General features: G+C 32.3%; 3 protein-coding genes across 3 annotated transcripts in view; 1 reads left to right on the top strand and 2 right to left on the bottom strand.

The window, feature by feature from the left end:
• Positions 1-7,940, bottom strand: part of LOC106708341 — a 50,589-nt gene extending 42,649 nt beyond the window's left edge. The window contains exon 1 of the mRNA XM_045682582.1: positions 5,755-7,940. Coding sequence (XP_045538538.1) covers positions 5,755-7,500 — 1,746 coding nt within the window. The 5' untranslated portion in view covers positions 7,501-7,940. The remainder of the gene's footprint in view (positions 1-5,754) is intronic.
• Positions 7,941-8,254: 314 nt separating this feature from the next.
• On the bottom strand, positions 8,255-10,375 carry LOC106708309 (protein dj-1beta). Its single transcript, XM_014499793.2, has 6 exons — positions 10,203-10,375; positions 9,887-9,995; positions 9,536-9,655; positions 9,325-9,439; positions 8,685-8,827; positions 8,255-8,587 (listed from the first exon to the last, which is right to left on the bottom strand). The coding sequence occupies exons 1-6, from the start codon at positions 10,319-10,321 to the stop codon at positions 8,483-8,485; spliced, it is 711 nt and encodes a 236-aa protein (XP_014355279.2). The 5' UTR covers positions 10,322-10,375; the 3' UTR covers positions 8,255-8,482.
• Positions 10,376-10,856: 481 nt separating this feature from the next.
• LOC106708294 (zinc finger protein 334) lies at positions 10,857-15,591 on the top strand. The gene is made up of 3 exons (XM_014499776.2): positions 10,857-11,136; positions 12,102-12,963; positions 14,082-15,591. The coding sequence occupies exons 1-3, from the start codon at positions 11,068-11,070 to the stop codon at positions 15,359-15,361; spliced, it is 2,211 nt and encodes a 736-aa protein (XP_014355262.2). The 5' UTR covers positions 10,857-11,067; the 3' UTR covers positions 15,362-15,591.
• Positions 15,592-27,057: the final 11,466 nt, after the last annotated feature.

Raw genomic sequence — 27,057 nt, 5'->3', positions numbered from 1 at the left:
AATTGAGAAATAAAACAAACATTTTAAGAAAAAAAAATAGCCGACTTCAAAACAAAAAAAACTATCTCAAACAAAATGCGCTCAAAAGTAACTTAAAAAAAAACAATTTCAAACAAAATGCACTCAAAAGTAACGTAAAAAAACAATTTCAAACAAAATTCACTCAAAAGTAACATAAAAAAACAATTTCAAACAAAATGCATTCAAAAGTACCATAAAAAACAATCTCAAACAAAATACACTAAAAAGAAACAAAATAATGTCATGAAAACTTCTTTCTTTCTTTCTTCTCTCTTTCAAAAACCCTCTAAACTCTAAAGAAAGTTCTCTTCTTTCTTGTAACATGTCTATATTGTATAATTATTGTTATTTTGGAGTCGGTTTCGGCCTAAGTAGGGACATAAACGTAAGTATGTCTAATACATCTCAAATATAAAATGTCACCTATTTACTTCGGCCGACACCGACTGCGAAATAACAATAATTATACAATATAGACATGTTACAAGAAAGAAGAGAACTTTCTTTAGAGTTTAGAGGGTTTTTGAAAGAGAGAAGAAAGAAAGAAAGAAGTTTTCATGACATTATTTTGTTTCTTTTTAGTGTATTTTGTTTGAGATTGTTTTTGTAGTCTGTACTATATCTTCCGCGTACAAATATAATCTTTATTCCAATCCAAGAAGTCTACATTTTCTTTGTACAACTTGTGCAAATCATTAACCAAATAAATAGCATTTTAATCACATAGAATTATTTACCTTACAACACAAGTGTTTAAGATTATATTTGTTTGTACTGTTACGTGCATTACTCAGATAAGCCGTTATTACAATGACCTTGTGCTTGTTAATGCAAAATAGACCTCAACCGTATTGCTTTAAGATATAATTTCTATCAATTATTATGCACAGATAGGAAGATAAGCTAAATACGACTGCAACTGTTTGACTTATAGCTCATATTCGTTTGCTGCATGCTCACAATTCAGTCTAAGGTTGTATTGTAGTGTTTAAGTACTAACTGGTATTCATTCCTGGATCTAGGACATCTAAAAGCGGTTGTCATGGTCAGTAATGGTTGTGCCATTTACTAACTAACTACTGTGAGTGTTGAATATTGTTTGTTTGAACTTAAAGTATCAAATATGGTGTTTGTACTTGAATAATATTTTTTTTATTAACATTTTTTCTGTAATACCAGTGCTTTAATATTGTTTTCAGTCTCACTGACTTATCATATGGCAGAAAGCAATAATCGCTCTTTAATATCAACCCGAAGCTTGTTCCAATTACTTACGATTAAAAACAAATGAATTAAAAATGTAAATTAAAAATAATAAAAAATTTCCAGATCGAACATTGGACTCGGTTGTTCCTGACTGCATTTCCACTGTACTAAAAATTCGGTCAGACGGCTATGATACATACATTTTAATACAAAAGATAAGTACGTCAGGTCTTTGGCCGACTATCGGTCACATCAACCAAGAACTGTTACATCATACTAATATTATAAATGCGAATGTTTAAATGGATGGATGGATGGATATTTATTTGAAGGTATCACGAGTACGACCCAGCAGATTTCAATGAATGGATATAGAACATAGTCTGGAATTACATAAGCAACTAATTAAGTTTTTTTTTAATTCCGCACGGACGGAGTCGCGGGTGACAGCTAGTAGACAATAAATGATATTGTCAGCCAGTGAAATGTGTGAATATAATTTCTTATTTCTATTTAATTCGACCATACTTGACTTCTATAATTATATCGTGCTATTTACCCTTTATAAAGAGGGTTCATCACAGTAGCAGAGTACGGGGGCAATAACACATGAGTCAGTCTCTAAAAGTAACTCATGCAATGCCCTGGAATTCATACTCTTTGTACATACTAGGCCAATCGATTCTTAACGTGGGTGTACACTGTCTAAACACATGCCAATATGTTCTCATCCCTCTAATTCACATTGAAAAATACATAAGCATCTTAATTTTTATTACTTCTTTTTAAATACCACATAACACTTTTCCTAATAATGATTTCATTTCCTTAATATGATTGTATAATAGTTATATAACTTCTAAAAAAAATGATAACATTATAAAATTTATATTTTGATTACGCTCATTATATAATATCGAGTCATAACATAACAATAGTAATGAGTCACAGAGTAGAATAATTTGAGGCATTTCCTTTGTTCTCAGAATGAATTCATGTTGTACATTTGTGATTTATAGACTGTGGCTGTGTCGTTTCTAAACTACGGATAGAAATTCAGTGGTAATTTGGAAGGAGATTAAAATAAAAAAATAATTGTATTTTTTTTCCCATATGAGCATGGGACTTGGGTCCATACTAAGGTAACCTTAGTTACCACCAACTGCATTAAAAAAACCAAAAAGTTTTTTTTTAAATAACATTACTCCTTTATTTCCTAACAATGATTTCATAACAAAGTATAAATATTTTTTGGAGAAAAAAAAATCTGATAAAAAAAATAGGTAAAAGTCGTTAGCATTTCATATTACAGCAAACAGGTGCATTGGAATTAAAGCACAAATATTTTAAAACAACAGCTGTTACAGTACGTAAGTATATACATGAAAAAAAAAAAACAATCGGACTATGTTTTTTCCAAACAGGATTATTTTATGGTGTAAAGTTTTAACTAAAACTGAATCATGATGTTATCCCACCCAGTTAACGTGGATTGAGATTCTGAGACCAAAATCCTAGTTTAAAACATGTTATTTTGTAGAGATTTTCGTTTAAGAAATCCTCGATTGGTCATTTTTACACTTAACCATGGCTTCAACTGCAGATAAACTAAGACGTATTCAAGTATTTTCAAAAATGGAAGTGATGCTATGCTTTATAGATGTGTTTGGGCAACTCAACACACTTGAGGTGAGTGTGTTGAGTTAACGACATAACGATTGCTATCTCTATCTAACAAGATCTCTGAGATATATCTATCTCTGTCTAGGTCACGAGTCGTGGGAATTAATTTAGAATTATTGACTCATTGAAAATGACATAAAAGAATTCGCAATTGAAAAGAGATTAAATTTCACCTGTACAATTTAATTACAATCGAAGTGAGAACGAATCTACAAAAAACGCTAAGAGATTACTACAACCACTGTACAATACAATGAATAAAGTAGTCAATAAGTAAAAGTTGATCACTGCAAAAAGCTTTGAAACTGGATTTTATAAATATCAGTTTCAATGTCATAAAACATTACGACTGTAACAAAATGGCAGCAGAGTACTACAAAGAACTTGAGTTACTTCGACTTGCGGATGTTCTTGGACCTTATACACTTATGATTTTTCTTATTGTATAAGAGGACAAAAGAGCATCGGATAACCTAACATTAATTGATCCGACACCTATGGACATTCGTAACATCAGAGGAACCGCAGACACATTGCCTTTAATGAAATTTTATACTCTTTTCTTGAAGGCTCCTAAGTCACAACTCTTTAGAAATACCGTTAAGGACAGTTACCAGTATTACCATGACTTGACAGCTGTTATAAACCAGTAACCAAATCTATTAATAACCAGTCACTTCTAGTCAAACAGTCGTCGTAAAATAATAGTCATTACCTTTTAATAAGGGTAATATTTGGCGAAGGACGCATATGTAGAAGAAATATCCTCGTACTGTGCTAATCCTCCCATGTTAATTAAAGGTATTCTGCATCTGCAATTACAGACGTCTATGGGCAGCGTTCACCTATTGCTCGTTTGCAAAATTATAACAAAAAAAACTACAAGCATGATGTACTCGTACTTGTATACATGAACCGTTATTACACCTGTTTAGACATCAGTGTGCCATCGATTTAGCGTTGCATTAGAAATCGTTGCGCCAGTGAAAGCCGCGGCCTGACATGACAGTAACTTTAACGACCTTCGTATCTAGTCTGAGTGTAGCATGTCAAAAAACGCTTCATAGAATTTAATTTAAAAAGACTTTAATTTTTTGATCCTAGTGAGATAGAAAAATAATAAGTAAAGATTATTTAACGCAATAATAATTAACTTACCGATTTACTATAACAGGTATATAATAAAAATACGCCAAATAATAATTATACCATGTAACTTCGCCTGTAACCCTCAAGTACCTACTTAAAATAAGCGCTTAATAGTATCCTCAAGTGATAATTATAACATTACAAGAAGCATCTTCATAACGTGAACTTACAAGCGCATATTACGCTAGTTATGATACAAAATAGAGGTCATTCACATGAAAACACGTACAAACATAGCCTACATAATGTATATAAAATTTCTATATCTTTCTCGCGGATTACAACTATCACAGTTTAAAAGGCATAAAAAAATTTATATAGATTTATATTTACATTTTAATTTCTACTTCACGTCATTCTTATTTGTATCGAGACTCTATCATTACTGCGGCCCGTGTGGCATATCCCGAAATTTTCCAAGAACATATTTCATTCATAAAATAGTGCCCTCAGTTTGAAAACTCCATTGCATCGTTGGTTCAAGCGATTTAACTCTACTTGTCAAATTTATATTATGTTTATAAAGTTGAAATTCTTTTGTCCTGTAATTCAATCCCTCGTTTATGTCGCATCAGGATCGTCGGAGCGTTTCGTAAGGCCACGGCCAAGTCACGCCTCGACGCGTGGGAAAGGAGTCCTACGAGGGTACGACATTTAATACGTCATTCTGTTATTTCCCTTGACTTTATGGACTACAGCAAGGGAACTTCAATGACTTATCTTTTATAGGGTAAACGTAATAATCGTTAAACATTATCCACCCATATTGAGTGAATTTTCGTTAATTTTAATTTGAAAATAAAACAATTACCAGCACAAACCGATTGTAAGAACGCACCGTTACGTTCGTTCAATCGTATACAGAATATTGTATACTAAGCTATTAATTTAAACAGGTTACTAATACGATGTTTCACATAACGTCTATATGTTAAACCAAAACAATCAGGTAAACAAGCCGGATAACTGATAGAAAACTTCCCGCCATTGTGCCTGCTTAACGTAGCGGAAAACTTACACGTTTGTATATCAATAATAACGCAAAATAAAACACCTTTTTAAAAATTATTGCACAATGTTATTTGTTTTTTTTATTTTTAAAGCCTAATTATTTCAAACCAGTATCATTTCGTTGCACTCGTAACAGACGACGACAGCAAAAACGTCCAGAAACAGACTGGTAAAACGTTCGAAAGATTTTGTCACACCTTGGTGATAGTAGCAGCCAGAAAAATAACAACATTGCCTATCTCATCATTCAAAGGAATTATTAACAAGTTCTCACAAGGAAAAATATGTCAGGAAATTGATAATATATATCTACAAAAAGTTAAGACTCAACTAAATGAGAAGGGAATTACAAATAAATCTGTGTTTGTTTATCCTAGGGCCCAGAAAAATAAAATAAAAGAATCTATGGTTCCATCAAATACTCTTCTTCCCTAAAGATTTCCATAGGCAAAATAGTTTGAGAACCGCTGGTGTACAGTATTATATCTAACTTTACTAGTTAATACATTATATCTTTGTTTAAATTATTTTAATTCACATAAAAATTATAACTGTAGGTTAGGACTGTAGTTGCACTTGTACATATTGTCATCTCGTACTCTCTCTTTGACAAAACAGTGACAGAGTATACAAGTGTCACTGAACTCAAAACCCAGAGTAATATAAATGTTTGTATTAACTCACCTCTGTCTTATCAGCAATCCTCAAATCCTCCAAACTCTTACTGCAGTTCTCCTTAAATCTCCAACTACTCAAAGTTCCATATTCACTCTTTTTAACATACTGCACATCACTATCTCCAACATATGGCTCATCATAAATAGGCTCTTCATCGACTGAATAAGCCAATTTATGTCTATAATCGGATTTAAGATAACTTGTAAAATTACATTGATTTTCTTTTTCTTCAATGTGATCCTTACATTTGCAACTTAAATAACATTTAAAACCATCACTGGAATGACATTTACTGCACTCATTCGATGTTTTATCATCAATAAAAGTACTAAGACGAGGTTTACAGTCAGTGCAGTTAGCACTATCAGTGCAAAAGTGTGCTGAATCACAGTTTATTGTACCGGTACTCAATCTTGTATATGGCAAGCTTAATGTAGAATGATTATTTACTATGGCACAGTTTAAGGATGTGAAACAATTTGTTAAAGGATTAAGAATATTTTGATTGGCCATTAGTGACCTTTGTGCAATATCCAGCACTTCTGTACATAAATAATGCATTTCTTTAGGCTTTGTTTTACTCATATCTGCCTCTACCACATCATAAATATGTTTATTTGATTGATTTTGTGCTTCCTTTCTTTGTAAAGCCTTCTCAAGTTTTTCTATCATCTTTTTAGTATCTTTCCTCTTTTTATCTGGAGATTCTGGTTGAGGTACAGCAGTAGCTTCTGGGATAGGAGCAGCAAAAACACGAGGTGGTTTCTTAGGTGGAGGACCTGAAGGTAGGGGCTGTTTCAGAGCCTTTTTAAGGGTGTCTGTTAAAACTAGGTGAGGATTTTTACGTTCCAGCTTCATTGTCTCACTGGATGCACACAGATCATTCATAGATTCCAAATTAGTTTTATCTTCAACATCACTATGCACATTTTCAATTTCTTTAACATTATCTTTTATTTCTGTGGTATTTTGAGTGACATCAGGTTTTTCATAGTGAGACACGAGTTGTTTAATTTTACTACACTTTTCCTCCTCCAAATTTTCAGTTTCAGAACTAACACCGCTATCCGTCATAGCATCCTGTTTGTTATCTGCATCTTTCTTTTTCACAACTTTAGCATACTGATCCAATATATGCTTTGGGACGTGGGAATCCGGTATAGAGTTGCCATCAGTTCTAAGCATTTTGATTTCACTAACGAATACTTCACTGTTGCTTACTTTGAAATTTTCTTTTTTCATTTGATCCTCCAACAAGTTACCAAGACGTCTCAGTCTATCTTTACTAAGTTTCTTTTCCCCCATTTTTAATGTGAAGTCACCAGACTCCGACCTACCATTACAACTCCCATGCCTTTTAGGTGTGTCATTGATTTTCTGGCTCCGGTCACAACGGAATGCGTGACTTCTGTGCAGTTTCTTACCAGGATCACTAGTTTGGCGAGATAGTAATTTCTTTGTATCACCAGCGGTCCTCTTCACTTCACTGTACAAATAGCTGTGGTTAGGTTTAGGCGATATATCTTCGCTAGAGTCTGAATCAGCGCTATTGCTTTTCTCCTTAAACGATATTTCATTTCGCTCGGTTATGTTTCCTTTACCTTTATAAATATTTTCACTGCCTACCTCGCTGACCTTAGTTTGTATACACAGCTGCTTCGGAGTGATTCGTTTACGAACAACCGGCACGTTTTCGACGTTCAAATTCTCAAATTTACTTTTTATCGCTTGCACTCTGTTGGACGATATCATTATTTTGGAGCAACGAACATGTTTAAGCACTAAATTTCACTTCGCGTTCAACACAAGATACACGCGAATCGTGTCAATCCTTATCACAATATTGTACAGTATTACTCGATGACTTACACAAAGACACCTCAACAAGTAAACATGTTAATATTTCGGTAAGAAAATTAATTTCACTGCCGTTTATTTCAAAAATTAACTAAAACATGCGCTGATAAAAAAAACAGTTCGACTATGACCGCATTATACACCTGTTCAACGTTTCATTTTTTTATTTATACACGATATAAAAACAGACAAAAGTTTGATTTCTGAAGAATTTAAAACAATCGACTGGATAAGTTAATCGTGCAAAAGTTGCAACACCTGCGTCCGTACCACGGCGGATTGTTATTTTCTCGGCTGCGATATTTTGAAACACGAACACGATTCACTTGACAGAAAGTTTACATAAACAAAAGTTCCCTAGTTCCCCGCTCGACACATGTCAAGCTCGTGATAGACAAAGAGAGCATTTTGGTGATACCATACTAAAATCACAATTTCTACCGTCTTAATTAAAAAACACAATGGTAACTTTTAAAATTAAAAGAATCAAAGTAGGTCGAATAAAGTAAATCCATTTCATCACAAATGACTTTAATGATAGAATTCATTTAATAGTTCTTAAAAGCTTTCATCCAGCCTGTTTCCATGCGTCATTCAGTTTAATATTTCAGCTGTGACCTCCAAAATCAAAAAAGAAATAAAACAGCCATGATAGGAAATAATTTATTAGAATTAACAAATCCGTGACATTTTTCAAATGCACTAAACATTCAACTTAAAATTATTATTCGAATAAGGCATATACTATTGGACTATTTATTACATTTACACGATTATTGATAATAATTATTACATGTCTTCGGGTTGTTACAATATGTAATTACTTTTAAAAAGAAAAAGCTTTAAGACCAGAGTATTAATAAAGTCATGGGTGTAATTAATATCCAGAAATGATCATGCCCTTTTCAACTTGATCAGCCTTTTCCTTCCCGGTTAACATTTCGATCAGTTTCAATCCAAACCAGTAAGCAGTACCAGGACCCTGAATAAAAAGAAAGAATAATTACAGATTATTAAAATTCAAAATGTTTTGATGTTTGTCTGTGGTTAAATTATTTTTTACAACTAGCAACACTTACTCTGCTGGTGACAATGTTGTCATCCACAACAACCCTTTCACCCTCAACATAAGTATAATCTCCAGTGATTTTGTCTTTAGTTGTTGGGTATGATGTTAATTTCTTTCCTTTAGCAATCCCATGGGCTACAAATGCTGTTGGAGCTGTGAAAAAAATAAGTGGTTAACTATCCCTTAAAGAAAAGAAAGAAAAAAGATTTATCGCCACACAAAGAACATAAAACACACGCAAGGCACAAACTTATTACAATAGTGTGGCAAAAGTAAGCCAGCTTAGAAGCAGACATACTAAACTGTCCCTGCGCTTGTTCTCAGCTGGTCCTTTACAAAAATAAAAAATAAAATAAGAATAAAAAAGATAGAATTAGATTAACAGCAAACTATTATTCATAATATTAAAATAGACCAAGCCTACTTAAGAGTATTTAAAATTATAGATAGACCCAGTTCAAGTATCTGTAAGGAAAGTTTGTGAGTTTTAATACAGCCATATATTGTACTAATGGCTTCCAATCTTGTAGGAGTGTTTAGACTATCATTATTGACTATGAATGATTTCACTCACAGAAATATCTTATTAACAATGACATAAATAAAGTTTATCTTTTATTTATCACAGTTACATTATGTTATATACTTACCAGCACAAATTGCAGCTACAATTCTACCATTTTTCTCATGGTCCTTCAAAAGAGTGCCAACAATACTCGACTTAGAAAGACGATCAGAGCCTTCTAAACCGCCTGGCAGTATCACCTAAAATTATTTTTTTTAGTTGCATTATATAATAAGCCTCAATTAAAATCAACAATATATACCAATTAGCCATGTTCCGAGTGACAAAAATCTTACAGCATCAAACTGTGGGTTCTCAGCCAATGCATCAGTTAAAGACTTGTCTGGCACAAGAGTCACCTGACGGGAACACAAGACAGGAGCATTACTGTCCAGGCCTGCCAATGTTACCGTTACCTGAAAATGTCATAAAATGTATTAAAGTAAAGTTGCAAAATGAATTAGTGGGTTTGTACATATTGATAGACTTTTGCTACATATCAATGTACATTAAATTATTACATCATATTCAAAAAGAAGAAAGAAGATTATTCTTAAAGTGTAATAAAATAATTGAAGCGCTAGGCTGTGAAATCATCATTTTTATAAAATGTAGGAATAAATAAATGTAAAAAATTGGATAACCACCCCTCCTCTACGAAGCATATCAACGGTAATGACAGTCTCCATCTCTTCAGCGCCCTGGGCTAGGATTACGAGAGCAGATTTTGACATGGTTCCAGTTGTATGAAGAGATCTGTGCAAATTGATTGTTAACCAATTTAAAGAAAGACTTATAACTCCTTACTTATTTTAAATGGTTATTTTTATCTATTTATATGTAAATTTATTCCTATATCACTGGTTACTTGACGTCTTGAACTACGATTATGCCGGGTTATCTAAAGACGTGCAAATTATGCAAAACAAATACATACAATTATAAGCTGTTGTTTAAATTTACCTGATATTTCCGATGGGTAGCTTTCTGATCTGATAGCTGCTAGTTTTAATCTCAAATTGAGTGTTTAATAATCTCGAAGAAGTTAATGTGAATGTGGATGTTTTAAAAATGGAAAACATTGAAATTGACAGGAAAATTGATATAAAGGTCACCCTGTCACTGTCACTGTCCCTCTTGACCCCATAATTAAAATCAAAGAGTAATACTAAAACCAAAAACAAATCGAAATCGAGAAGTTTTTTCACTTTATAAGTCTTACTATTTGTTTTGATATAATGAATTTAGCTAATTGAACTTCCTTTCAAGAAAGAATTGATTTTCTCCTGAAACTACTAGTTTCAATAATCAAAACCTAAACGGAAAGTACAACTATTAACTGGTAAAAAAAATTTATATGACAAGTATCATAAGATATACTAAACAAGCATAAAATCAATAAAACTTATCCTAAACAAATTAATACCCTATTTTTAAAAACACGTTGCTGTGATGAAAAGGAAATGCGTATGTAATTTTTCTCTGCTTAAAAAACCATCAACGACAGACCATGCAACAGACAAGCGACAGATGTTCGTTGACGGCTTTTCTGGCTTTTCTGCTTTGTCTATGAACAGCTTCCTTTACATACATAACGTCAGTAGAACAAAAAAAACTGTTCTTTTTGTTTTATTAATTTTATGATTAAACTTGACCTTTTGGTCGTGAATCATGTAATTTTATAGTTTCTAGTCTAGCCGTAGTTTTTTCTTGCATTTCATGTGATACTTTTGTGTTAGTTTAGTGTGTAAATACTGCAGTGAGGTTAGAAGCTGGTCATTTTTTATCACTAACTGATTTTTTTTTTTGAGTTAATACAGAGAATAACATGGATTTTGTTAAAAGAGAAGATCCAAATGTCATCGATGAAGAAAGTTATAAAGTTTACATAGATAGTGTAAGTACTTTATAAAGTTTTGTTAGAAATCTTAAAAGTTTTTTGTTTTCTGTATTTAATATTATGATTTTTTAATTTAAGAGTTATTTCTGATAGAGTAATAAGAATTAAGGAATATAATAGATGCTAAAAATACTTTTTAATCATATAATGTTGGCATTTTTTCTAAAACAATTTAAAAAAAATGAAATAAAGCTTTCATTTTAGTTAAAAAAAAAACTATTTACTTATGAGTTAAGTATAACCTGGAAAATTGTAAGTTTCTCAATATTTTAAATAAAAAAACTGTTAAATGTAAAAAACTGAAAAAAAATAAGGTTAAGGTTCAATAATAATAATAAAACCAAATACATTTACACCTTGATAAGAAAAAACTTTTGGTGAAATCTTAAAGTTATTTCTGAAAAGAAATTAAGGTTATAGTTAAAAAAATAAATGTGTAAATCATGAAAAAATTACAATTATTATACAACTAGCTGTTGCCCGCGACTCCGTCTGCGAAATTAAAAAAAAAACGTAATAAGTAGCCTTTGTGTTCTTCCAGGTTCTACATCTTTGCCAAATTTCATCAAGATCCGTTTAACTGTGCTGCAGATATCTCGAAACAAACATCCATCCATCCAACTAAAAATTCGTATTTATAATATTTTTTAGATATATATTACGTAATAATTGACAAAACAAAATTTATCTTATGAAAAAGATTAGCATGTTTGCTCATTAAATAAAATACAATTTTTAAACAAATTATAATTTACAAATAGTTCTTTTTTTAATATCAATACTAATCTATAATAAGATTTAAATCTTTACTTTACTAAATGAAAAAAAAAACGAGTTTCTCTAAAATAAATAATACTGTTAATGCAAAATTTCAACACAATTACTAGAACCATTTCTGAGTAACAAGTATCACAAGAAATACATATTCTATGTAAGAAAATATAAACGTGTGATCATTACAGTTTCAGAAAACGCATCAGATGGACATGTCTGATTACCACACACCAATATCTATAGAGCAGCTGCATCAAGCTATGCAATCGTCACTCAATGCAAGCTCCATCGTCCACAACTTTCAACTATCACCGAGGCAAATGTCCACACTCATGTTAAAATCCAATCATTTAAACAGAAGCTTGAACTTCACCGATCTACCTTCCCATTTACCGCGTAATCTTACCTCTGAAATGGACCTCGTGCATAATTTGACCAACGATTTGCCACAAAACCATCGTCATGACGACCTACTCTTAAATGGTAACCTAGTACGCAATCTTGAAATGAGAAGTCTGAATGATTTAGAATTACATGCCAATTTAACTCAAACATTGGTTCAAAACTTAAACGAACAAGAACTAGCTAGAAATATGAGTGTAGAGATGGGTCGAATAAATGATGTTTTACCACAAAATATTGGCAGAAGTGATCCCAATTTGCCACATGACTTAGGACACGAAATAGATCTGTCACATCACTTGAATAGACAAAACATTGAACAAGATGTAATGATGAGTCAGGAGGGTAGAAGAACACCTTTGATTCAATCTGTACAAGATGGTCATATACTTGAACAAAATTTAGTACAAAGGTTGGAACAAAATTTAACCCAAAGGTTGGATCAAAGATTGGACCAAAGGTTGGATCAAACGTTGGGACACAGAATTGAACATAAAATGGAGTTGAATTTACACGAAACCAACCAACGCCACACAGAACAAGGGGAACATTTGATACCAATGCCGTTTCATATAAAATCTGAACAAGAAGACGATGGTTATTTTTACGAAAGCTTAAGCCATGGGATCAATGATAATGCAATAAATGGTAAGTTGAATCAAATTTAATAGAAATCGAATATTTTTATTCATTATACGATATGAATAAATAAAATACAGTTAATAAAATTGGAATGTCTATATGTAGCATCGAAAAAAAAAAACATTTCCTGTATGTGATTGTTTACTTTTCTAGTGAAAAGTATTTTTTTAATACTCTTCTGTCTACATATATACTAGCTTTTACACGCGACTCCGTCCGCGCGGGATAAAAAATAGAAAACGGGATAAAAATTATCCTACGTCCGTTTCCTGGTTCTAAGCTACCTGCCCACCAATTTTCAGTCAAATCGATTCAGCTGTTCTTGAGTTATAAATAGTGTAACTAACACGACTTTCTTTTATATATATATAGATTTGTTTTGCCAAGTTTATTTCGGATAATCTCCGAAACGGCTGGACCGATTTTACATGACTTTCATTGGAAGATAGGATGTCGGCACATTATAGATAATTTTTTTTGTTTTTATTTTAATTCCACACTGACAAAGTCACAGGCGACTCCTAGTTTGATATAAACTTTACATCCGCGTCGATTCTGTGCATAACATTGTAATTAGTGATTATCTTAATGTCCCATAAATAATTCCTAAAAAATGCATTATATGACCGTGTTCTACCTGTGTCAGTCCCATGAATATGTATGTGATACCGGTGAGAAAGGTCAGTAGCGGACTGGTTTCTAATATCACTTGATTCACATATTATCAAACTGTTCTATAATGTTACTGCATCTTTTCACACTTTTTTTTTTTTTTTCAATGGTTCAAATTAATACGAAAAACCAGTCGAAGAAATGTCATTGACGATGACACTTTGCCCAAATATTCGTATGCACTTCTAAATGTCATCAGATATATTCAAATTTATTTGATTTCTATTGCATCTGTAAATATAGCTAGCAAATTGACTGTTTAACCTTCAACTGACCAGAAGTTTCTTCGTTTTTTTTATATTCTAATTCGTTAATTATTTATTTATATCATTCTATTTAAATAAATCTAATTTAAAATGTTGCTCATCTTTTTTAGGCATTTTTAGCAAATTCGGTAATCTAAAATTGCTCGTAACACGCTTTAAGTTGAAGTGATTATAATTTATTTACAGGGCATATATCTCTGCATCAAGATCACACAGCGAACGCAGCACCGATCTCCCAAGACCAATTACACTATTACAACAATCATATACCCATTTCTACTTTAAATTCAATAGACCATTTATATTCTCGTCCTCAAAATTATCTACAGAATTATGGCACATCTAACATTAGTCGAGATAATCCACAAAATCTAGTCGTTCACAGACAATTTAATAATAGCCCTTATCCTGAAGAATTTAAAAAACCAATCGAAGATGGCGATGTTGGCGGGAAAATTGACAGCTCCAAAAACGAGGAACCTAAAGAAAATCTAAAACCAACTGATCAAAATAAGATGTTTTATACAGAGTACAATCAGAATACCTACACGAACAATACAGACAAGAACGATAACGAAACGAGCACTAACAATAAATTATTTGACGAAGTTTCCTTGAATATAAAAGGAGAATATGCTTGTTTCAAATGCAACGAAGTGTTCCCGTGTAAGCGCGGTTTGAGACAACACGTGAAAACATGCGTCGAGATTGGAGAAATGAATGATTTAGTCGAAAAACTGGGTAAATTTTGTTGCACGCAATGCTCTTACCGCTGTCAATCGCCCGCCATCTTAAAAATACACGAGCGAACGCACACGGGCGAGAAACCGTACTCGTGTACGTTTTGTGATTACAAATCTGGTCAAAAGAATAACGTAGCAAAACATATTCTAGTTCATATGAAAGAGAAACCATTTAGATGTCAATACTGTGATTATAGATGTGCTCAGAAGAATAATTTGGTTGTACATGAGCGTACACACACTGGTTATAAACCGTTCGCTTGCCCGTACTGCGACTATAGAACGGTTCAGAAACCTAATTTAGTGAAACATATGTACTTACATACAGATCAGAAACCATTCAGTTGTGATATGTGCAGTTATAGATGTGTACAGAAAACTAACCTAACTAAACACAAGCAGAGACATATGAACGATAAGGAAGGTGATAAAGTGGAGATCAAAGGCCAAGTGAAGCCGTACAGACCACGACAGAAGTCTGTCAAGTGTCCCCACTGTGCGTACAGATGTGTACAAAAGTCTAGTTTAGAGAAACATTTACAGTTCAAACATAACGAACTTAGTATTGAATTTGTTCCGGAGTACAAGCAAGGTGTTAATCTAAAGTGTGACAATATCTGTGATGATACGATACAAAATTTGAGTGTTAAAAAAGATGACCCCGTGTACGTTGAGAATGTGTGCCAGGACAAAGCAATGGAGCCATTGAAAGTTCAGTCATAGTGTTAAGTGTTGTTTTCATTTTTAAGTGGGATAATGTACATAATAGGTAAGTTTATTTCATATGCATGTGAGTCAATGATTTCTCAATTTGTATAGTTTATATGCCTATAGTTAAAAAATGTAGAATAAGTTTAAATATAGGGGCATGTCATTTAGCTCGTAATAGTTTCTGTGGATTTTAACCGCAGTCAAAATTAACAGAAACTTTCTCTGTCTTTCCAATGAGAATGTAAGGGGCAATATGTATACAAGCACTAAAAAAAGGTGACGTCATATTTAAAATAACAGCCTTCAGTTTTTGCTGAAACATTAGAAAGAAAACATATCATGTTATGTGTTGGTTTATCGAAATAAATATTACATACAAGTATGTATTTATTTTTAATGCAATAAACAATTTTAAAACAAATTGTGAATTTAAAATAAAAAATAAACGAGTAACCAGTGTTGCCATAAATATATATGGTGTTTCTACCATTTGGTAGCGCTGGCGCTACGAAAAGATTATAAAAAATCTTACATCTTTGTAAACTAATATGTAAGAAAAAGAAAGCAATAAAAGGTAGACTGATATTCTGTTATCTTATAAATTGAATTCTTTTAAAATATATACACAACATTTTATGTATATTGATGTCAAAATGGCATAGACAAGTTTGTATTTTTTTTTTAACTACCAATGTTGCCACATATAAAAACATCGAAAATGTTGCCTTATTGATGACATGCCAAATTATTTTTATTGTGATATATTAGGTTATGTTATGTGCTCTCTTGATTCCTATGAATTGTATGTGATTTTTAACAGCATATATTTAGCTGTACATAATATATGTAAGTTTCGTAGTTATCTGTTTGTGTTGAGGGCGCTAGTATCTAAGTTTGTACTCCTAGGAAAAACCAGATTTGAGCGATTTTTTTTTAAATAATAATTATTGTAAATTTGAAATTTTCAAAATCGTATTTGTTTTTTTATAAGAAATGTAATATCAAATACGAAAAAAAATGTTTGAAGCAATTCTTAATGTGGTTAAATTCCTTATATTTTTTTTTATTTAATACTTAAGAATACTGAAACCCATTTAATTAAATTCAATGATATTTTCTACACATAAAATAAGTTACAAAAATAAGGAACTTGTTCACACTAGCAGAATATTAGGAATTTTTGAAACTGTCAAAGTACTTAATTTACTATCCACTATGTAAGAGCTATAAATTAGTACATGTGTATTATATTGGAGCTAAATGGGTAGGAAATAAACATCCCTGACTGTGTACTTTTTTAGAAAATTTTTATTCGCCACATCTGGTTTTTCTAATGAGTTAAATGAAATTGTGTTGTGAAATATTTTAAGTCAAGAAGGATTGGTAAAGTTTTAAAACAAATTTGTTTTTAAGATTTTTTTTGTACGTCTTATATTTCTTGCTTTTTGACATATTTTTGTTTTATTTTTCAAGAAATGACAACAACAGGATAACAATTTTTTTCCCCTTTTCAATTTTTTTTTATTTTTCTACAAGGAATAAATTCTTTTGAAACATACAAAAATAACACTTTTTTATGCAAAAAACCCAATAATTTATTTGAGGTCGCGCCAAGTTAAGTCCGCCATTTTGTTTATTTATTTATCTATTGTTGTCATTTAGTGAAAATATAAAACATATGCTTTGTGTAAAATAAACAATAAAATGTGGAATTTGTAAAGAAAAATGCGCAAAAAAAATTATTTAGAATTGAAATGTTTGCATTCCTATTAAATAAGTTGACAAATTCTGGTTTTTTCCTAATAAAGGTCAATGCATAATTTATTAAATTCCATTTTTTATGTTTGAGAATTTGTTACCAAGAGATTTGAGTGTACCTTTGCTTTTATTTTAAATCACAATATTATTGTAATATCAAATATTGCGTTTAAGATTTTTTCTAGTGATATTTTTTAAGTTAATCAAGTTTTTTGTATGTTCATTTTGTAATTAAATGCCGCTTACCAAAGTGCTTAAAGAGTTTTATTCAATGTGTTAAATTGGAAGATATTTTGACAAATATATCTATTGATCAATAGATGGCGCTGAATCATAGTAAAGAAAAGGATAATGTAAGTAGACACCAAGAGTGTGTTCATGTATTTTTCGGATGTTATAAATGTATGAAAAAAATAATACTAGATAAAAAAAACATAAAGAACTTTTTTGACAAATCATAGTTCGTATCATTTAATTTCGATTTATATAAAGGACCATTAAATTTTGAACAGACGCTTTTTCTATTCGGCAATAGATGGCGCTGCACTTTCAGTTAAACGGGTTAAACTCAAAATAAGCCAACTGTGTTTCTTGGGTGTAAGTTATGTATGTAACTTTAATTTAAACATAATTTTTAATATAATAAATACATATATGGAATCCGTACTTTTTAACATTAATCGGAGGTAGGTTGAAACACAATTTTTTTTTTTTACTTTCTAGGTAGGTTTTTATATCTACCCTACCATTTACAAATACAAGAAATAAATATTACAATAGATTAAGATCTTTGGGATCGTTGCATCTGGAATCAACGCAGCCAACATTTAAAATTATCAACCAATATTATCAATGTCCGTTACTTCAAAATATTTGGTAACAAAGTATTAATACAGTTACATACATAGTTAACTAAATAAAAGATCAAATACTGTTATTTCGAACCTGTCACGTCATAGATTATAAACGGGAACAAAAAAACCCCGCGAAGTTCGGAAGCGGCGGGAAGCGTTCGCTAACAGAAACAATTACCAGCGGCCGGCCTCGGCTGCGGACTGATTGACGTGGCTCCCGGCAAATAACAACACCATGCTTTGTGGATAAACCAGGACAAACCTGCTTGATTAGAAAATTAATTTGCTTATATACCCAATTTTCTTGAAAGGAAAACAAGTAGTTCACGTAATAGTTACATGAGTAATTGCATGAATTACTACTAAATCCTTACTAATCAAAATTACGGGTTTAAACAAATTGATGTAGGACTAAGGACGGTAACAAGTAATAATAAGCCTTTTATAATTCCAACGTAATGTAAACAATTTTCTTTTTGTCCTGTAAATGTCCCAACGATGTGGCAACACTAGGATCGCCTCGAGCGCGGTCAGGAACACTCAGTCCTAATTTGAATTACCGGCGAATTTGATTTGTTCGCTACTGGCAGCACTGGATTGACGTTCGGATATTTTGTTTTGTTAGTTGTAGTTTTGATTTTTGACTGTTTACTTGATAAGTAGCGTTTACATGGTTGTCGCTATCATGTGCATAAATATTAAATTTATTATAAAAAAAATAAGAAAATAAATGACAACATTAAGAATACAGATTATATTTGAACGATTGTTAAATGTCTTGAAATCTTTTTAAAAACAGATGAAAGGGGAAAAGATAAGATAACGTGGGGCGTGCCGTTGACGTCAGCCCGCACAATAAAGGAATGTCCCGCGCCCCCTAGCGGCCTGTTTTTGAATATATCTGCGGATCCGGAGATTCGTTTGACAAATTGAATGAGTTCGGTATCTGTGCTATATCGCATCGGGATATCAGTTTAATGATATGAAAACTTTTATAAAGTTAAAATTTGAATGCTGAATGCGATTTTGAATTGCTCATTAACCGATATTTTATTATGAAAAATGAAATTATATTTCCTTTTTTTTATCTTTCCGAATAAAAGTTTTTACTTGCAATTTGCATCTTCTACACTTTTTACATCTGTACTAATCTAGTTTTTAAATAAATAAATCAACAATTAATTGAGAAATTTTCTAGCTCATTAATAAATGTTTTTCCAGAATAGAAGTAGATCTCAAAACAAATATGATATGTGTATTTTTTTGTTGTGTTTTTTTACTTCTATAATCAGCTACACAGTGATTTGCCTGAAAGATCTTATTACTTTACCATTTTGAAAAAGCATCTTTTCTACAAATATTGTTGCAAAATTTGTATTTAGTTACTTTACATAACTTACAGTTACATTGAACTAAACAGTTTAATTTGTCCGTACATACACTGCACTGACCCCTGTCTCTGCTTGTGTTTGCTAAACCACTTTGTCCGGTATAAAGTTACTGATGGATTGTGTTGCGAAATTCAATAGAATAATGTTCAAGACAGAGTAGAGTGCATATTGTGCGGTGTTTTTTTTTTTCTTTTTATATAACTTATGCAATATAATATGTACGGTAGCGTTATAAATATAACAATATCGGTTTTTAGTTATTACAACTAATTGCCCATCATTTCGCTTCAACAGAGGTAGAGTTCGCAATTAACTGCTGTGCAAATGTTCGAATTGATCATTGCAATGCCACGACCTGTTTGAAAACAGTCGTAAAATGGTAGTAATTCCTTGTTTCGTCACATTTAAATTTTAGTCGTCTTCCATTCCTTTCTTTTTCATATAAGGAAAGGTGTATTTATCTGATGAGGGGATACAAAAGAAAGGAAAATATCAACGTCCTGTGCGTCTTCTTCACCGATTAAAGATAGGCAAGGTATGCAATTCTGGTTGTTTATGAACAGCGGTCGCTATTACGGCGAATCCAACCTGTAGTGTATCACCTCTTTCATAATTAAGTTACTGGCCGGTAAGCCAGTGAGATCATAACCAATAATGTGTCAACTATGTCAATTATGTCATTAATAAAAATAATGTAAATATAGACAACAATGCATTTTATTTCTTTATGTATATTTAATATTGGCGACGAGTTTTAAACCCACGATCACATGGAAAAAGTAAAAAAACAGCGGAGTACCCAAAGAGGGTTACTCATTAGAATAGAAAAATATGTAACATCGAGGGCGTCGATGTCTGACGAGGACATCGATGCTCGCTCTGAGAGCCTTAATACAGCAATAAAGTCTCTGCGAGAGCTTCAGCGAACGATCGAAGACCACACCGTCGACCAGCATGACGAGACCGCTTACGAGCAAGAACAGGAGTACAGGTACGATTTCGAAGAGCTGTACACAACACAACCGTTTGTTAGTTTGCCACCTTATATGAACTTTCTTAATTTAAATGAATCTCGATACTTGCTGATTACGGTTGCTAAATATTTGTGTAATGTGTACTTTATTAAACCAAATCTGTAATAAATTACAAAATAAAGTAACTTATTAAATGAATAAAACGTAAGAAATATTTCAAATGTAACGGAATCATTCTCAGTCGAGGGAATTGTATCAAATGTTCACAAATTGCTTGTCGACACACGATACTATATGTGGATTTAGAGGATAGGTACAGGGCTGTATCCTCGTGTCATTTAAATTATTATATTCTAGCAATTTTCTTTTATACTATTATTATGTGAATTTTTTAATTGTTTCTAAATACCTGATATGGCCCGCGACTCCGTCTGCGCGGAATTAAATTAAATGAGTATGGCAACAAACATTGTGACATAGAAATTTTATATATAAGATATTGACAAGATCATTTTATTTACACTTAAATTATTTTCTTTACTTCCCTAACACTAGATAGTATTTTAGCACATACTTTAATTATTAAAGTTTGAAATAATTATAAGGTATTTCCGATTATTCGTAGTACAACCCTGTATTGGATAGTGTAGCCCCATGTTTACACGTCTGACTACACAAACTACATGCCGCCTGTCGCCGCGCTATTGATGACAACCATACAACTACGCAAAACGGATACGGCAACTATTCTATGAAAAACTTCACTAGTATAATAACTTCCGTATTAAGACGTTAAGTGCCACTCTTAGTGTAGAATTGGTATGAGAGTATTTTAACTGTCTCTCTTAGTATTCGATTAATGATTCTCAGGATGAGCTGAGACTATTAGTAAACATTAATAGATAAATAAAACGTATTTTTTTTATTTAACGTACTTTTTGTAAATATGGAATGGTTTGTCTTCGGCGGTATTTCCAAACCGCTACGATTTAGGCTCCTTCAAGAAGCGAGTGTATCACCATCTCAAAGGCCGGCAACATATCTGCGATTCCTCTGGTATTGCAGATGTCCATGGGCGTCGATGAACACCTTGGTGTTCCCGCTGCTCGTTTGACCCCTTCTCTTATAAAATTAGAAAGAAAAGACATGAACGAATAACGCAAATGTAAATGTTTGTTAAGAAAACATTTAGGTGACTATTTACTTGGCTAGTAATTTAATTAAATCTAATATATAAAATTCTCGTGTCACAGTTTTCGTTCCCGTACTCCTCCGAAACGGCTTGACCGATTCTCATGAAATTTTGTGAGCATATTGAGTAGGTCTGAGAATCGGCCAAAATCTATTTTTCATTTTTTTTTTAACTGCGCGCGGACGGAGTCGCTGGCGACAGCTAGTTATTTATAAATATAACTTTTATAAAATAACCTAAGCAGACAGATTATATTAAAAAAAAAACAACCTGCCACACGAAAAGAACGTTTAAAACTAATTCTCACGATAACACGTGAAAATTTGCGACAATTGCAACAGAAATCTCATTTGAAAACGTTCGGTAACATTCCATTTAGGATTATTACCAACAAAAAAGTCTTAATCCAAAAGGCCAACATGAATAGGCCACACGCAACGTACCTACCTACCTAAATATCTACTAAAAACTATAAAAACCCGGCCCCATATAAACATTGCTCTCGTCACCCCTTCATATTAAAAAAAATTTGACAACTTTGCTTCGATTATGGGTTCCGTATGTTATTTAAAACTAAACTGACTATTAATATGTTTAGGATATTGGCACAATATTTACTGTTTTTGGATTGTTATTGGAAAACATTTTATGCACGACTTTTAGCTTTTGTTGTTATCTTTTTGTTCACATTAACACTATAAATGCGAAATTTATATGGATAGATGGATGTTTGTTTGAAGGTATCTCCGGAACGGCTCAACGGATCTTTATAAAATTTGACACAGATGTAGAACATAGTCTCGAAGAACACATAGGCTTCTTATTAAGATTTTATTAAATCCGCACGGACGGAGTCGCGGGCGACAGCTAGTTTAGAGTAAATTCCAAATACCTATATCATGATCTTTCAACTAGTAATGCATTGATGGTTTTTGTTGTATAAAAACGTGACCCTAAATAACAAATGAACGCGCGAACGCATCCAAAAAAGGAACAATGGAGGTTTGACAATCGTTGAAATGGCGGCCTAATTTGACATTAAAAAACGCGCCAATTCAATTGTCGGATAATTTATCGATGTTTTGATAACAAAAAGGAGACGTTTTATTAATGATGTTTTATAAAAATTCATTCTTTCGCATTTGCAGACCATAAATAATACTAGCTTTAGATGTTTTCACGCTACAGTTGATTTTAAAGCGGTTAATGTTTACAAATTGTCCATCTCAGCAACGATGTGAAACCGGTTCCACTGACGTCTTAATTAAAAATCATTCCAGTACATAAAGTTCTTGGGAGCGACGTTTTTAAATAAATTAATGTTGCATTTACATACCTACGAGTATATATGCATATTGTCAACAGTTTAGCGTAGTAATAGATTTTTTTTTTTTTTAACTCTGCGCGGACGGATTCGTGAGCTGGAGACGCTAGCTAGTAAACTGACGAAAACTTCATTCTGTAAGTCAAAACAAAGTTGAAACTTATCAGAACATTTCTGAAATTATTGCTTTTCTTTATCTATCGAATATTTTTTTTGTTTTTTTAAACAGTGAAACAGAACGTTTCTGTTATCTTTAACTATTATAAGAAGCCATACCCTCAAAGAATATTAGATTTATATCAAAGAAACAATTAGATCGTGTTACTTACTTACTCCACTGGCGCAGCGACCCAAAGTGGGTCTTGGCCTCCGACACAAGAGATCATCAGGGCGCTGGCCCTCACGGCGTATGGGGTGCGTCCTCTGGGTGGAGGTTGGGGGGTAGTCGGTAGTACAGCTTAGCTACGCTATCCGGTTAATCCCGATGGGCTCGCTGACTAAAGTAGGGTGTGGTCCTCCAGCAGTATGGAAGTTGTGCGGCGGGCTGACAACGCACCCACGGAAAAAACCTATTGTTACGAAACCGATAAAAAGAGAAGAGATTAGATCGTGTTGCCTTCTATAATAACTACATCAAAATACACCATTTTATGTCTGTTCCCTGTGTCTGTTGATAAGTCTAGAACCTAGAAAAAATCCTATGACTCAAAGATAATGTAATAAAAATCTTAATACAGAAATGAGGGTTGATACTTTACGACCGTTTAATACTGCCATATGTGGGGTCGTAACTAACTCGCAGAATGGAAACGCGACAAATAAATCCAATATCTATTTAATAAATATATCTAAGCATTTCACGGATCATTAGGCGATGCATTGATTTATTGCATATTTTGCTAACCCTATATATAGAAATAATGGGCTATTCTTAAACGATTTTACACCCTTTACTTTATTTTTTATCTACTTGTAGTTATGCAAACATAGACAGGTTTGCTTTAGGTATAGCTTAAATCTTTATAACGCTGTGAAATTATAAGTAGGTAATAATACAAAGAAAAATAAAAAAACTCCATCCCACGGCAGCCGTACATATTCCCGAGATAAAAGATAGCCTGTGCAATATTTTAGAATATAATATTTAAATCGGTGCCAAATGTTGCCAAGATTATTATTACTAATAAAAAAATATACACTATATTTTTTACAACACCTTTTTTATACAACGAAAAAACCTAGTTAATAGTTTCGGCGTACCAAAATAAGAACGCGTCGAATACTGGCCGAAACGAAATTTCTGAACGCCGTTAGCCGCTGTCAGTTCCCCGCGAACGCTTTGATTGACTTTCCCGCCTATTTCAGAATTTTTGGAATAAAACCGGCTCCGTACTACAACGTCAAAAATTTATAATTGTCAGTCCACTGCTGAAAGTCGTGTTCAAAAACACATTGTTACCTTCTTATTTAACAAGGAAGTGTAACAAATTCTTTATTTGACAATAAGTGAAGTTTAAACACGATAAAAGTCTGTCTTCAACTATTTTCATCTTTTAAAATAGACAGCGTCTTCCCGCTTCAAAGTATCTATCGTAATAATAATACTATCCATTTTAATCTAAGTCATTTTTAATAAATAAAAGAATATAATCCCCACAATTATAAATCGCCACATATAAACAAAAACACTTTCCATCACTTTTTAGCACATAGCTCCTTCTCACTCTAAGAACATATGTCGTTACGCCGCGTGCACGTCACGTGACCACTTGCGAGGATTTTCTATGCATTTGTGCGTTTATTTTATTTGTTTGGCTATAATGCGTTTGATGTGGGGGCATCTCATTGTACATGCTGTTTTTTTTTAATTTCATGACCTAACGAGTTGGCCCAACATTTTTGAAATGAGATCATCCTCTGACTATGACAGTGCATGCTTTAGAAATCTATGCATTATAAGATCTGTCCGTTCAATCTTTAATCTTTTAAATTTCCGTTAGCAATAAAAAAGTTTTAGTCACATAAAGAGAGTTATAAGAAACACCAAAGGTCATTTTTTAAACCAAAGCTGTAAGTCATAAGTTTGCGGAACATTACTGTACCTTCGTCTTAGTCCGGTGCACTCGGTGTATAAATCCAAAACCAATAAACGTGAATTATCCTTACGCAGTAATAAAATCCCCGAAGAAGGAATAACATTTGTTTATTTAATTTAATAGCTGCGAGTGAAGGAGTCGTAAGTGAGAGCTTGTTCAGTAAGCGGCTCGAGGCTCGGGGGGCAATTTGTAGCCGCGTGCTCGTGACGTCAGCCGCGTGGGCGACACGCGCGCCACGTGCACGTGTCGTCTGCGCTCGATCGACCGACATGTTGACGTTTGATGTTTTCGCGCCATATTTTATACGTCAAATTAACTTGCTGCAGATTATAAAGTAAAGACGTTGTGGAAAATGAAAATATTTTTTTCGAAAAATGAATCCATGATTTTGATTTTGTTCGATGTAAAATTACCTGCATTATTTGACTTTATTACAACTCCATACGAAGTACGTTGTATATGTTTCTAACCATGGGTTTCCGAGACCAAAATATTCGTTTAAAACATATTGTTATCTTTGTTTTGTCAAAGGTAATGACGGGGATGACTATATGTTTTATATAGAGGTTTTGATCTCAGAAACCCACAGTAATTTTTCTAAACTAGCTTTTACCCGCGACTCCGTCCGCGCGGAATAAAAAAATAATAGAAAACGCGGTAAAAATTATCCTATGTCCGTTTCCTGGTTCTAAGCTACCTGCCCACCAATTTTCAGTCAAATCGATTCAGCCGTTCTTGAGTTATAAATGGTGTAACTAACACGACTTTCTTTTATATATATAGATAAGATTTAAGGTACGGTACTTTTAAGGTACATGTTCAACAACTTTTTGTAACTAATTTGTTGTCTCATAACAGCAATACTTACGGAATAAAAAAGTAAATTCTTTTGAATGTCGTTATTTCACTTTTTTCTGTTTGTTTTTTTTATCATGATTCATAGGTCCTGGGATCAAAGGACAACAAATCAAGTCCACACGTGGGGCGTAAGGTGGAGGCGCTAAAAATGTTATAAATAAAGTGTACTGCGTGTGACGGAACGTTACTGTGACCATTGTTTACATCATAATTCAAGACATTTTTTCCCCTTATTTAATCGGTTGTTTTTTTTTAACTTCGTCCCTTTATTTTCGTCCAATCTAGTAATTCAAATTATACCCAATTTCTGTTGACAGATTAATCTAAAAGGATCACAACTTTAGTTCTGAAGACAGTCCAATATAATATTAAATTAGTATTAAAAACCCGCTTGATGTTTAAAATTTTTATGAATGAATTTAATTAAGATCATTTATCGCGGGTTTCTGAGACCGTAAACGGGATTTTGGTCTCATAAACCCTCGGTTAGATTACCAAATTACTTAATTAGAATTTAAATATTTTTAAATATTTAAATTTGATTTAAATTAGTATTTAGTAATTTTTCTGTATAATTTGTATTAGCAATAAGAGTTAATAAATAAATAAAATAAAATAAAATAAAGTAAAATAAAATAAATAAATAAATATTATGTTTATCCTTTTGTAAGAGTGGTGTTTTTGTAATAAAATGCATTTAACGGTTTTGCTTTCCATTTATTTCCACATAAAATTTATGACACAATATTTAGGAAGTATTGAAGTCTTAATCGAGTTTATTTATTTAATTTATGTAGCAATATTTACAAATAGGTTATATACAGATTAATTTTAGATTAACATAATATTTATTACAACGTGTGGTGACATTAGTTTTGATACTTAGTATTTAGTTCTAACTTGTTTATTTAGTAAATCTCTTGATACAAAAATGAAAATATCAAAAAGGTTATTTAAAAAAAGAACAAATAATTATTTGGATTTAAAAATAATCATTTTAAAATTGTTATTATTTAGTATTTAGAGCACTTTAGGGAATAGTTTCTATTGCTTTTCTTTGTAATAAAGATTTTATCGTAACAAAGTAGTTCGCTGTCCATTTTTTTAATCTGTTTTTAAGTGGAAATTATTTCTAAATGGCCATGATTTATTAATCATATTAAAATTAATTTCCTATACAATTATTTTTATGTACAATTTATTACTTATGTATTCAGTAATTGTTATAAAAGTTACTTTAATAGAATTGTGAGAATATGAA

Source organism: Papilio machaon, chromosome 19 (genome assembly GCF_912999745.1).
Source record: "Papilio machaon chromosome 19, ilPapMach1.1, whole genome shotgun sequence".
Classification (NCBI taxonomy): Eukaryota; Metazoa; Arthropoda; class Insecta; order Lepidoptera; family Papilionidae; genus Papilio; species Papilio machaon.
Note: the sequence above shows the minus strand (reverse complement) of the source record. Positions and strands in the feature narration are given on the sequence as shown.

Excerpts from the sequence above, each read along its gene's own strand:
- LOC106708294 (XM_014499776.2), top strand. The coding sequence starts at position 11,068 with ATGGATTTTGTTAAAAGAGAAGATCCAAATGTCATCGATGAAGAAAGT. Across the intron at positions 11,137-12,101 it reads ATAAAGTTTACATAGATAGT|TTTCAGAAAACGCATCAGAT; the intron begins GTAAGTACTTTA and ends TGATCATTACAG. Across the intron at positions 12,964-14,081 it reads CAATGATAATGCAATAAATG|GGCATATATCTCTGCATCAA; the intron begins GTAAGTTGAATC and ends ATTTATTTACAG.
- LOC106708309 (XM_014499793.2), bottom strand. The coding sequence starts at position 10,321 with ATGTTTTCCATTTTTAAAACATCCACATTCACATTAACTTCTTCGAGA. Across the intron at positions 9,996-10,202 it reads CTACCCATCGGAAATATCAG|ATCTCTTCATACAACTGGAA; the intron begins GTAAATTTAAAC and ends CAATTTGCACAG. Across the intron at positions 9,656-9,886 it reads ATATGCTTCGTAGAGGAGGG|GTAACGGTAACATTGGCAGG; the intron begins GTGGTTATCCAA and ends TGACATTTTCAG.